This window comes from Bradysia coprophila, unplaced genomic scaffold (genome assembly GCF_014529535.1).
Source record: "Bradysia coprophila strain Holo2 unplaced genomic scaffold, BU_Bcop_v1 contig_350, whole genome shotgun sequence".
NCBI classification, from domain to species: Eukaryota; Metazoa; Arthropoda; class Insecta; order Diptera; family Sciaridae; genus Bradysia; species Bradysia coprophila.
In genome coordinates this window covers 8,289,448-8,303,577 of record NW_023503608.1, presented here as the reverse complement: position 1 = coordinate 8,303,577, position 14,130 = coordinate 8,289,448, and the positions used below count along the sequence as shown (strand labels likewise).

At 33.3% G+C, this 14,130-nt stretch overlaps 1 protein-coding gene across 2 annotated transcripts; it reads left to right on the top strand.

Moving 5' to 3' along the window:
- Window positions 1-708: 708 nt before the first annotated feature.
- LOC119080791 lies at window positions 709-14,025 on the top strand. Of its 2 annotated transcripts, none has more exons than XM_037189360.1 (4): window positions 709-828; window positions 13,118-13,318; window positions 13,397-13,727; window positions 13,805-14,025. In XM_037189360.1, the coding sequence occupies exons 1-4, from the start codon at window positions 796-798 to the stop codon at window positions 13,831-13,833; spliced, it is 594 nt and encodes a 197-aa protein (XP_037045255.1). In that variant the 5' UTR covers window positions 709-795; the 3' UTR covers window positions 13,834-14,025. The 2 variants fall into 2 exon arrangements, with proteins under 2 accessions (XP_037045255.1, XP_037045256.1); XM_037189361.1 differs by lacking the exon at window positions 709-828 and adding an exon at window positions 12,663-12,918.
- The last annotated feature ends 105 nt before the right edge of the window (window positions 14,026-14,130 follow it).

Below are 14,130 nucleotides of genomic sequence, written 5' to 3'. Positions count from 1 at the left end.
TTTATTTGATATAAAAGTATCAATTAACAAATTTATGAATTCATAATGCGCCTACCTTTCCTAATATCTACAGAAAAGTAAAATTAAATCAAATAATAACTTTAAATGAGCTTGACCTATCCCAATGCAACAGAAACGTTGAGTTTTACCATTCGATAATATTTCTATGCTCTGTCGCTAGTATAAGATATGCAAAAAGTGTGTTTTTTTTTCTCTCTGCTAAATCTCAATAATTTCTTAAGCAATCCATTCAACACTTAACACCTATTTTAAAAATTTCATTAGATAATCGCCAAAACCATATACCATACTAGCAGCTGAACTGAAAAGTATCAAAGTTTTTTTTTATTTTCATTTCTTTTTCGACAACCAAATTATTTTTTCATCGACTCTAAAATGGACATTTAAATGGTCTGTTAGTCAAATCGCGACCTTTCGGCAGTGTGCACAACTAGATATTTATTAAATATTTTTTAAATATTTTGTGTGTTGAATTGCTTGTCGTATCAACAATATAATTTATCGACCAAATCAGTGAATCGCAGTGATATTGATCGATATATTTTTAGATGCGGACTGGTTTTTTTTTTTGGTTTTGCAATTATATAAAATAAAAGTTCAACATTCCGATTGTTCGAGTGAATAATCGAATCGTTTGTTGAACATGGAGTATTAGAGTGGTATAATTGTTATATAGTGAATAACACTTCCCGTATAAACGGACAAGGGAAAACCAAAGATAATTAGACAATTACCTGGATAATCATCGTAAATTGGACAAGTGCAATTGAGACAATGGACTATCGCAGTACACCTAAAATTATACGGGTGAGTCTATAAGCATATTGCATTTCATTCTTAAGATTTATTCTAATGTAAAGTCTGTGGACTTTAAAAGCTTGAGGATTCTACTTGATCAGAACATTAAAAATCTTAATCAAAAATGTATCATGTTAAGGCAATTTGAAATTTAGAACACAAGAGTTTCTTCAGTTAATCTTCCAATACCTGTAATACCAATATCCTCTCTTATACCAGAGAATTGTTTTGAGTGTTCAGGAACGGTATAAATTAATGAAATCCAAATACCCTTTTGTCGAAAATGAACTTTTTCCAAAGACTGCCTCAAAAAGCCTTTACCTGTCGTTTTTGATTTTCCACTTACCTTATAATAATGTTGTCGAAGTGCCACAATACGACACATAAGATGGAATTCTACAAGAGTGGAATAAAAATTATTATCGGCGGGCAGTCCCTTCGTGTTGATATGAAGTGACACATTCAATTTATCGTGGTGGTAAATGGACTCAAAAAAACATATTTTCATTAGCATTTTAATTGGAGATGTCCGTCATTCCTGTATTCTGTTACACTGATCACATTTCCAACAATGTGAATAATATGTTATTGGATACTTCCATTTAACGTCAGATCTGCCATGTACCAGCGCGTATATTGCGTCAAAAATGAGAAACATTTTAATTTGATAAGACATTTTAATTATTCGATGTCGGGGTTTGTACATGGCGAGCCTAATGAACGAGTGGATCAATGCAATCAGAATATAAATGAAGTCATGGGAATTTTTAATGCAGCGAGGAAAATGTCTAAAGTCGAAAAATGAAAATGTTAGCATGGACATTGGACAGCAGCTATCACATTAAAATCATCGGGTTGAAGGTTTTGACTTTAATAAGTTATACTTAGTGAGGATTCCTTACTTTTAAGAAAATAATTGGTTTTTTGCCGTGATACCAATCTTCTATTGCCCTTTTCATTATTTCAACACCGAGGTGGTGGAAGGTCGATGCTAAATTACAAATTCAGCCAAGAAAAGAGCTTCAAATTTTAATTTAAACTTTCTTAATTTTATTGTAAAAGTTCTTAAATTTTAGTATGTAAATTATTCAGCGTCAGGACTATCACCGTGTATGTGTATACCTATACCTATACCTATATATCACAGCCTATACCACCACTATAATTATCGAATCTATTACTTCTTTTGACCTGACTATCTTCATCAAAATCCTGTACTTCATTAGTTTTAAAATACAATTTGCTATATAAGATCGAATGAACCTGAATTCATCGTTTATTTTGTCCCCGTTGTCAATAACAGATGACTGTGCCGTCTGCAAAAGTAACAAATAGTGTTTTTAAAACCTCCAAATAGTTTCAAAATAGGTAAAATCGAGGTACAGGGCGAAAAACGTGAAATTCGACATCTTTTCTAATTTGGCAGTTGTTGTGGTTTGAAATTGGTCTCACAAGAATATTGTCAAATGAAAATCTAAATTTTTATTTTCTGAATTTGGTTAGGCATGTGCTCACTCGGTGGCATATATACCTATTCCATAACAATTCTTAAATTAGATGTTATCACCCGCACAACGCAATGCGTAGTACGCATCCTTATACATTCTTTGATATTGCTTGCATGTCCGAATAGAAGCTAAGCAAGATAAATACAAACTTTGGTAAAACTTCTGTAAAATTCTTACGCTACATACTAGAACGCTCACCAATAAACATGGTCTTATTATCATTCCCGCTTAACCTACGCAAACCACAGTTTCAGAACGTTAAACGTTCCACGAACCGATCCATTCAACTCAATATTTATATGACTCGATACATTACATAGATATGGCGAGTCTGTGTTTGTGAGATGATTACGAATTAAAATAATTCAAGGTAAATTAAAAATTCGAAACATTTTGTCACGATTTACTTACTCGTCCGATAATCGTATTGCCCCATAATGAACTAAATGATGTGATAACAATTTTAAGTAGTGCTAAATTTTTATGCAAACACGTTACATTTCATTTTCCATACTTAAACTCTGAATCGATTCAATTTTGGTTTTCAAGGTGAGTTTACATATTTCTGGATCACAGCAACGGCCACATTTCGATTGCATATTTTTATCGTTCATCACAGTTCATTCTTCTTACATGAAAGATGATCAGTTTTTGTAAATTTATTGCCGTGATTTAATCGACACGATCTTAATGAATGTTAAGACATTATTAGATTCACGTCTCCTAACTGCAGAAGCTAGACAAATTCATTAACTGCACGTAATTAACCGTGATAATTATATTGCTCAAGTAAAGATATGTGCACACACCTCGACTGTTTCAGTATGAAGTCATTGATGTAGCAGATAATAATTGAACATTCTTAAGACAATTTCATGGTCTGTTGATTGCATAACATTTGCAATAATTTATAATAATAAACGACGCAACAATTATATTGTATTACTAAAGTTGTAGGTTGCCAATTAGCGCGTGGTACAGTTTAGTAGCACATAATCGTGTCGTCTTCCTAATGTGTGCTAAAAATCTAATGCCGCGCCGGTCACGATAATAGTGATGTGATTACCAGCGTATGTATATTCGATAATATTTTTAGAGTGGTGGTGGTTTTTACCGATGAAATGTGGAACCACATGAATCACTTTCGTAAAGTTTTTCATCATCATTTGCTTGTTATAGAAGCCCAGGTTTTTAACTGCCATAAACGAGGGCTCAAGCTCGTCTCTTACTGTTGTGTTCATTATCAGTAACTGATGACTTGATGCCCATTTATTATTCTTCTTGTAGATGATAATCGATGGGTATCGGTGGTAGATATAGGCTGAAGCTAATTCTGATGGTCCTATCATGCTAACACCTTTCAATTCCTGTTAGACAGAGTGGGAATCGACTTTGGGGAGTTATTTAAATAACTTAAAAACCCATAAAGACATTTGAAACGTAAAATCAATATATTTTTCGTTTTCTTTTTGTGACTCCTCTCTTGCTTGAATTTAAAAAAACAAAAATAATTAGGCACCAAAGAACCGAATACTTGTAACGAAATCCTATAACGTTGTTGTGCATCGACCAAATTCCAACATTTCAATGAAATGGTTTTATAAATTCCAATAAACCCTCAAAAACATGCATAATTTGTAATCTTGAACTCTATAAACATGCCATGGCTTGTTTATTATTTGTAGACGGTCAACGGAGATATATAATTCGCACACAATCTATACACAAAACATTTTGTTTTTTAAAACTCTTTCTGTATGCAAACATTATACCCACCGGTCACATATAGTTTATTGTGTGATTTATTGTTTCTGGCAAATGGAATGTGTATTTTGGTCACATACATCACGATGTTGTTCCACAAAAATTCTTCAAATTACCCATTTGTCAACTGAATATGAAACATAAATTGCACAACGTTTTGGTCTTTGATATTGTGGTGACTTAACAAATAGGTAGAGTTGTTCGACATTAAATTTCATGTCGACGTAATGGTTATTGTTTCGATAATAGGCCTATTCTAATGCATTGTGGTTTATGTGATTTTTGTGCGTCATTTTACACGCTTGCGAATTTCATGAACCTTCGACGCCCACAGCATTTAAAATCCATTAGAAAACTCGGGATAATAGTCTCGTTTTTGTGTGTTTATTGACTTCGGCTTCGTCTCGAATCAACAAAATTCACACGAAAACTTTAATTTTCAACTTTTTATTCCTTGTCTTGTTTACGTTTCATGATTTTCCGAAAGATGATGAAGTACAAGATTCTTGAATCGAATAAGTGCAATCAATTTCGATTTGTTGCTCAAGAAGAGCAAATTAGTTTCTTATTCTATTTTCGATCCTTCGAAACATGACAAAGTGTAATTTAAATAATTCGTAAATATACAAGAGAATTGAATTGAAATAGTTACGTCGGATATGAAATGTGCGACCAAACTTTTCCCGTAATTTTCACCTAATTGTACTAATTTGACCATTTCTGATGTTCCTCAAAGGTATGAGGTTAAGCGTTAGAAATAGTAAAATAAAGTCAAACGGCGATCTAATTGATGTCCAAAGCTATGTACGTTCTTGTTTGGGGATTTTAATACTGATCAAAATATCAATGTGCAAACAATCACTTATGTAAGATATTTTACTTGCGAAGTTCAGCGGAAATTGCTGCAAACGTCTTCATTTCCGTGGAATTCAGGGAGTGAGATCATTTACATAGTTCGGTAATAAGAGCTTAAAAATGCACGTTCTCGTCTGCGTAAATTTAACTAGACTTCACACCGAATTGAATCACACAGAGTGGACTTCAACCTTAAATCCCTAGTTATGTAAATGACTATTTCCAAAGTGCTGCGATAAGGCGCACAAAAATTTTATTTTAAAAATCAAATAAATTTGAACAAAATAATCGAAAATTCTCAATGACCGACCACGGTCGTTTCGAAACATCAAAAGTTATTTTTTCCGCATTGCAAAAATGTGTTTAATTTAACACGAAAAAAACAAGATATTTTTATCGCCTTTATTCACATTATGCAAAAATAAAATAAAAATAAAAGACAAATCACGTGCGAAGCAATATTATTAAGTCATAGTAATATCATATGATATCCGAAAAATGAGTTTTACCAAAAATAAATAGAATTCCGTACCGAAATGAGGAGGTTATTGACATTTGAAAGAAGTAACCTTTCAGAGACGGCACACTATAACACATACCACAAAATATACACGGAGTCTGTTACTTCTTTTGATACACATATTTTCATCAGATTGATGCAACAGTCAGTTAGCTTGGTTAATGTTAAAAATGGAAGAGCAGGTTAACACATCATTTTTGACATCAAAACAACCCAAATTTCACCTGTGCTGTGAAATGGCTAGTTACCGTTATTTGTTTACCAAGGGGATATCGCTTAGCTCTTGTAGGAATTTTATATTTCTCCCCGAGGTGAGGTGAACACATAATTTGACATCCGAATAACCGTTTTTATCCATGAATTGTTGCAACATTTTTCAAAACCAAAAAAAAATGTCAGCAAAGAGAAAAACGCCTTATTCGCCCCGAGGTGAAAAACAAGTTAACAAGAGTTGAGAAAATAAAAATTTTCTTACCTCAACTGTCATCAGAGAGAGCGTCAAAAAAACGCCATCTTCTCACCGCATTGGAGTGAAAAAAATAAGTTTATTCACGACGCATTGACAAAAAATCATTTACTTCGGTGGTCGTTTTCTGCTTACACTCTTTCGTTACTTTTTTGATAACAAACAGTATCTAATAGAGAAATTTGATGTAGTTTATTAATATATATTACACACTTGTCACGAAGAAGTCGAGGCTTGCCGAGACTGATATTGACTCTATTTTATCCAGGGCGGCATGTGACTTACTTTTCTCACTAATTCTGACTTTTTTTTAAAGAAGCGATAGTGACTTACTTTTTTTTGTTTTTTTACTTTTCTAACTATTTCTAACTATTTCGGAAAAAGTATTGAAAATCGGAACCATTTCTTGTTCCAACTAAATATTTATTACACAAAGACATCACAAAATTTGCCTGCGGCGCAAAAATGTGCGCAGTAAGGTAACTGACTGAAAGTTGACCTAGTGGAAAAGTGATCTTAAGTTTTCCGTGTAAATTTGTATGAAAAAAAATTATCGGTCAACTCAACATTCAATAAACCGTGATATGTCCTATGACTTTTGTATAGATAGGACAACTCACGATTCAATGTGTTTGAGATTTGTCAAATTAGGTCAACTTTCAGTCTGTTACCTTATATAAAAATTTTCCGATTTTCCTACGTATTAGGGCAACTCAGTTTTTCTGTTTTTTAGTCGTAGAGTAGTTTACGGTAGCCCACTTATCCCATGTGAAAATAAAATTCGCTGAGAATTTTTTTTAGTCGAACAGAAAGTAGCCTAAGGTAGCTGTATTCTGGGACTGGTAAGACGACCAGTATCCTACAGATGCTTCTGCAAAGGTTTTATTGTGAACGCAATCTAGATACGACATTCAAACAAAAATATATTAAGAAGCAGAAATTTAAAACATTTTAAGTTTTTGTGTTGACAAGGTTCAAAAATAGGGTGACTATACATGAATGGAGAAAATCATCTCCTGGAAAACCTCCAGCTGATGCGATTTTTTGACATAAATTCAATTGTATTTAACAAAAAACACATTCAAAATAGAGGAACAGTGAAAATCAGCTTTTGAGAGGGATTTTTTTATCCTTAAAAATGCTCAAAGGGTCGCCCTATTTTTGGACCTTGACAATACAAAACTTAGTTTCTGCTTCCAATGCTTCTATTACTTTATAATGAATTGAAATACCTCTCAAATGAGCTATGTTCTGCTGTGCCAGCTACGGCTCTACTCGTACGTTTTCGGAATAAAATTAAAGCAAAATAAAATGATCGAGTCTAGTTTTTGACAATTGAATTTCAACTGTCAAAAACCAGATTTTATTTTGCTTTTACCCGCACAAGCTTCGACCTCGGCTTCGACTATAAAAGTGTATCTACGGATAACTAAACTAAATGTGGAAAACCGATGTACGTATAACAATTGAAAAACCTAATCTATCGAGGAATCATGTTCAAAAAAGGAACGTGAGGTAAAATTATATTTAAATTTTAAATCAAGTTTTTGAGTAAAATACCTTACTTGGCATTGCCAAGTTGGCAATGGAATAAATGGTGTAAATGGCAATTCTTGTGTGTTTACCAACCTCGGCTACGATTCGATCGCCAAAATCCGCACAAGCAGTGCCATTTCCAGCATTTGTTCCATTGGTAAGTAATGTACTATTTGAATCAAGCGAAGGTAAACAATTTTAAAGGACTAGTCACTCTTGTTTTTAGCAATCTTTCAGTTTGATGAGGTAAGCGAGAAATAACTTCGATATTTTATCTTTCCCATAAACAATTCTAAATTTTTGATCACCTTCCTTTACTGTCCTTTATGGTACATTCAGATATTATCGATTTAATAAAAGTGTCTGTTTAAACTTGTGCCGTTGAGTTTTAAGTATTATGGAGTTATTTTGATAACTCATCGTCTCGTAGATATATTTGCTCTAAAAAAACGTTTGTAAAAATAAAGTTGCATTTTGTGAGTCATGTCAGTTTAAGGGACAAATACAAGTAATCAGATAACAATAAGTTCTTAGTCAAATCGTCAAAACTAAGTTTATTATTATTTTCTGATCTCCCAATCACACTTTGTGATAAAGAAAAAGGCTTTGTCTCAATAAAGTAACCAATAAATCATAATCGAATTTCGTGCTTCTTTTTCAAGATTTTTAAACCTCCCGCCTGCTGCTAACAAGCGCTAAAGTGTACTTTACTCTTTCTTAGTAGAAAGCAAAAGTGTGTGCTTGAAATTCACGTTTTAGCGCTGGTTTTTGTTCACTATTCGGTCACTATTTATAAATCAATCGATAGTGAGAATACCAACTATTTTCGGAAAATTTGATCACTTTTTCACTATTTTCTGAAGAAAAATCACATGCCGCCCTGTTTATCACATAAGCGAAAACGAGACAACAACATAGAACTGAAATGTAATTTTTGAATTATTCCTCTAGTTAAGTAATTTTGACATCCGAACATCGTATGTTATAAAGACTTTAAGTCACCAATTTTGAAGCCATTTTCTTTCAATGACAGTAGCGTTAAGGGAATACTCGTGAGAAAAATATACTACATAATGGTTAGAGACGTTTTATTTGAGTTGTGCGATTGCACCCCTCAACTTCGGTTCGAAACATGCGCGTGGGACAAGTTCTCATATACGTACGTCTCTTAGCCACTTCGAGACGTCAATAATTTAGTATAGAATCTACATAGATGCCACACAAATTTTCATACATTTCAAGGGGCGGCTCTGTGAACGAAACATCTTTTGAGGTTAGCTTTATGAAATTGACAACTCATTTGAGACTTTTTGAGAGAAGAAACCGCTATTTGACACTGATATGTTATAAATCTATTATACTGTAAATTTTACTTTATACTAGAGCACGCGAACTGTCAGCCGCTCTATATATAAAAATATTTCGTTCTCGGTGTCGTGAACAAGGTTCTCGACTTCGTCTCGAACAACTTACATCACCCCGAACCGAGATACGACTTTACAGTTCTAGCTACGGAATCTTTTACTTCATTGGTTAATACCCCTTGCTTCGGCACTGCTTAAATCTAATAGTATCGATACACATCAAATACACTACAACAAAATCGTTTTCTTTTACATTATAGGCGATGAATGGGAAGCAAGAAACAACTTTATGATTGTTTCTACCGACTTATAGCTATTTTGGTGTTAACTATTTGCATAATCTTATTAAAGTTTCTAAGATAAACATTCATATTTATTCGATTGTCGTGTTATTTTGTCCGTCCTTTAGTTGACTTTAGTTTAGCATCTTTTTCAATTCTAATTTGTAAATTTATCTTAAATTTTCTGTATTATTAGCCTGTTTCTACGATTCATAGTGTTGTTTTTTATTTCGACATCATATCAAACAAAAAATGGGTCGATAAACTTGATAGGATTATGAATCTAATCGTCATATAATTTCCCACAAATAAACGGAACCTTTCGAATATTTTCCCAAGAATATATTGGTTTGAAAAGTCTGAAAAATGTGAAATGTTTTTTTTAATGTTTCTATACTTAAAGACTTTCAAAGTAGAAGATTTAACGAGATTATCGCGATATTCTTATCATTTAAAGGGGTAATGTTTTGGTTTTATGACGGTGAAATTTACTGTACTCGTGGGATTTTATTTACGTCTTTTAGGTTCTAGTAAAGTTTATGTTTGCTAATCATATGCTTCAAATCGCTAAAATTGTCATAATCTGTTCATGTAAGATTAACCTTTCACAGAAGGAAAGAATCGATTTTCCTTCATTTTGTTGATACCAGTAACGGTTAAAAAACAGACTATATTTCCACTTTTGAAATGCCTGATATCAGCTAAAGATTAAAATGAAGGAAATTGTCGATGTCGATTCAAAAGAAAATTATGCCGATGGACGTAGTCGTTCCTTCCGTCCTTCAAATCTTGTACTTCAATTTTTTAGCATGCATTCCAGTTTCAGTACTACATTTATAGTACCACTCATTCTTGACGTGCGTTGATGAAATGTACTGCATTGATTTATCAACGGCTAGACATTTTGTTCTCAAAAAGAACTACAAAAATTAGCGATTTGCTCTAGGAGTACAAACGAAGTACAAGATTCTGTAGAAAGCACCGTACTTTATTTAAACATTTATACATTTTTTCCCTGAAGAACACCCTGAAATTCATGTCTGGCAACGTCACTGGCATCAACAATTACTGTCTTGCATTTTTTTTTAATTAAAAGAAGAAATGAGCCTAATCATAGCACTGCCACAGAGCTGTTGCCCGATCTATGAGAGGTTAAAGGTCCATACTACTTTTCTGAGTTCATCCATCCGACATATGATAGCAAAAAGTTAGTTGAACACATATCTCACCTATCGTGTCTCGAGCAACTCTTTCTTGTGTGTATACTAGGTCCCACCTTTTGGGCGGGTCAGGTCCCTTGACTGACAATATTTTCAATATATTTTTGACCGATTTCATTGTTGAACTTCCGAAGCATCACTGATAAAAATGCCTACATTTAATATATCGATTACTATAAACATGACAACGAAATTTGACAGAAAAAGTTCTTCAAATAAACCTTCGAAGACCGAATGATCTTTGAGTTCTGATTTTTCTTATAAATTTGCAGAAAGATTTTCAATCAACCACACAAATCGTAAATAAAATGCGACTCGTGTGATTTACGGCCCTCGCTTCGCTCTGGCCGCAAACTTCCCACTCGTATGAGCTATCTATTATTCTGTTTGATTGCCATTTTGTCGAATTTAATCAGAGTAGATGCGAAGTTTTACAAATGTGGAACGATGAGACAACTCTTTCACTTTGGTAAAAAATTTAAAAAAAAACGATAGATGTTCTTTTCTTACAGTTTTGTACAAAAAGGAAGTCCCCCGGTATTTTACAAAACCGTCACTCGTGAATAAAATGTGGATGGTAATAAACGACCGATAAATGAATTATTTTTTTTTCGTTTCTTCACTTTTGTCGATTCAGAAAACGACAAAAGTGAGGGATTGACAAAACGTCTTTAAGTTACATTTCGTAGAAGGATGAATTTCCCTAGGAACGAACAAAACGTCTTTAAGTTACATTTTGTAAAAGGATGAATTCCCTTGGAACGAACAAAACGCCTTCTCGTTACATTTTGTAAAAGGATGAATTCGCTAGGAAATCGACAAAGAGTGAAGCAAAGACAATTTTTTTTTACTTTTTACTGATTTACTGAAGAGGTTCCAGCGACATGTACCACATTTCTATCGGTATTTTATTATTTTTTATCGGTAAAATTGAATTTTTCTATTGGTCGAATATAATATCCCATAAAATTATTACGACTCGTGAGAATTACGGCCCTCGCTTCGCTCTGGCCGCAAACTTTCCACTCGTATGGGAGTTGTAACATATTTTGTTTGATTGTTGGAATAATGAATTTAAAAAAAATATTCAGAAATTTGTTGAGAATGACTTATATCTTATATTGCCTACAAAGAATGATGGTTACATTTAACGTTTTTCATAAAATTTCCTACACTTTTCAATCATAGTGTGCTCATGAAATTTTTCTGCCGTAAGACCTTGAGTAAAAAAACATCTTTCTTTGGTAGTAGACGCATTAAATTTGTTAGTCAACTATCAAGTTGTTAGTCAACTATCAAATTTGATAGTCAACTATCAAGTTGTTAGTCAACTATCAAGTTGTTAGTCAACTATCAAATTTGATAGTCAACTATCAAATCTGATAGTCAACTATCAAATTTGATAGTCAACTATCAAGTTGTTAGTCAACTATCAAATTTGATAGTCAACTATCAAATCTGATAGTCAACTATCAAATTTGATAGTCAACTATCAAGTTGTTAGTCAACTATCAAATTTGATAGTCAATTTTCAAGTCGTTAGTCAACTATCAAATTTGATAGTCAACTATCAAGTTGATAGTCAACTATCAAATTTGATAGTCAACTATCAAGTTGATAGTCAACTATCAAATTTGATAGTCAACTATCAAGTTGATAGTCAACTATCAAATTTGATAGTCAACTATCAAGTTGATAGTCAACTATCAAATTTGAATATCAACTTGATAGTTGACTATCAACTTGATAGTTGACTATCAACTTGATAGTTGACTATCAACTTGATAGTTGACTATCAAATTTGATAGTTGACTATCAAATTTGATAATTGGCTAGCAGGAGATGTTTACCGGTTCAAAGCTGGACATCGACTGATGGAATTGTTCTTTCCACTTATTAAATAAACTCTATCGAGAACATACTTATACGATTTACACACACTACGCAACCAAATCAAATTTCATCAAAGTAATCTTTTTCGATTGAGGCTATAATCAACAGTGTAAAATCCTGTTTTTCCTGGATAGCTTCCAGATCCTTCGTCCCACATTGCCCATCTTCGAACTTAGCCTCGAGATTTTAATTCCACATATTTAAAAAAAAAATTCATCCAAATTGCTTGAGAATTACTCAAGTTATCGTGCCTTCAACGATTTTTTGTCACCCACATTTAACGTTTTTCATACCATTTCATACATTTTCAATCATAGTGAACTTTTTTGTCACCCACATATTTCGGTATTTTCTGGTGTAAGACCCTGACTTTCAGTCAAGGGAATAATATTGTAACGGCTGCATATCAGCTCAACCGAAAAAAATCTGTTTGTCTCGACGAATTCAATAACCAAGGACGTTCGATGAATTGTATTTGATTTTTGACACATAAAAATTTGATATTCGGTTAAGTGGGTTAATTATTGAACTTTTGCATAGGAAAATTTGTTGTGCTGGCGCCATTAGATTTTGGACCGAAAGTTTTGAAGAAATTTTTGTAATTCGTTTCAAGAATTCCGAATTTATTTATTTTTTGTTTGATCATTCAATTGAATTTTGTTTTCTTGGTTTGTTTGCTGACAAATTGATTGGTAAAATATTTTTGCTTCGATTTGTCGTGTCATTGCACAATATTTTGATTGTAAAATGAGATTTTTGGTTTTTTCCATCGTTACAATTTGTTTTTGATTTTTCATTTGACCATGAAGTTCGCTCATTAATTTCTATTGACCTCTTCGTAAGATCTCAAGCGAACGATTTCAAAAATGATTTTCGTTTTTCTGTTTCCAGATGGCGGACACACTAAAAATTCCGCGGGCTGCCATACAATACACCAATCAAGATCTTCAAAAAGACGACAACGTCAGCAAAATGAGAAAAATTCTGGTCAAATCTACAACCGTTGACAGTCTACCAAATGAGGGAAATAATTTTGAGGCTTTTTCTAACGACCTAAAACGAACTGAATCCATTGACAAAAGTCCTCGGCATGTAAGTGTTTTGAATTTTATTTTTCACGTGGAACGGGAACAGCTAATGCTCCTGAATGAAAATTATCCAAAATCGTAGAGTACATTTTCCGGCAAGGATTTGACTACAGCTAATTTAGCTCGCTTAAATAAACTGCACAAGAATGCACCGAACGAAACTGTTCCGACGAATCGTGAATTTACCATCACTGTCGATTCGATGACGACGACTCAGAACCACAAGCCGAAAGAGAATGACGTCGAATCAAATGCCAGCTCAACACACTTTACGGTGGTCAATGGATTCGGCGGTACACGTCTCAGACAGCCTACGAAACCGGCATGCTGTTGCAATCTCATAACTGCTGTTATTGTATCGATGACCATTCTGTTCATGATTATTATTTTTGGTGTGATCATATTTGCCGAGTGTAAGGATTTTTGCGAACGATTCTCTTTATCGAAGTGCTGTTCAAACACATTTTTTTTTGCTCTGTTCAAATTACAGATCCCAGGATGATGGCCGAAATCGAATAGTAGCAGCAGTGCAAAGTTAGATTAATTTTTAGTTTTGAAATTCAGTTCGTTTTTCTTTTATGTTTTGTGATAAAGTGTGATAAGACTAAGATTGAATCCTCATGTATGTAATTCGACAAAATTGTAAAAAAAATATTTTTGTAGCTTAACGTAGATCGTGATTAAATTGAAATGGCATTATATACCAATTGATTCGTTTGTATTGTTCTTCAGTGCTCTGCTTTTATACCAGAGATATGACGTCGAATTAACTAACCTTTCCCAGGCATTACGGGAAGAGTTGAAAATCATTAACAA

What these genes read in the sequence shown, in the direction of transcription:
- LOC119080791 (XM_037189360.1), top strand. Translation starts at nt 796, where the DNA reads ATGGACTATCGCAGTACACCTAAAATTATACGG. An exon ending in TTGACAAAAGTCCTCGGCAT is followed by an intron (nt 13,319 to 13,396) that starts GTAAGTGTTTTG and finishes CCAAAATCGTAG; the next exon opens with AGTACATTTTCCGGCAAGGA. An exon ending in TGTGATCATATTTGCCGAGT is followed by an intron (nt 13,728 to 13,804) that starts GTAAGGATTTTT and finishes TTCAAATTACAG; the next exon opens with ATCCCAGGATGATGGCCGAA.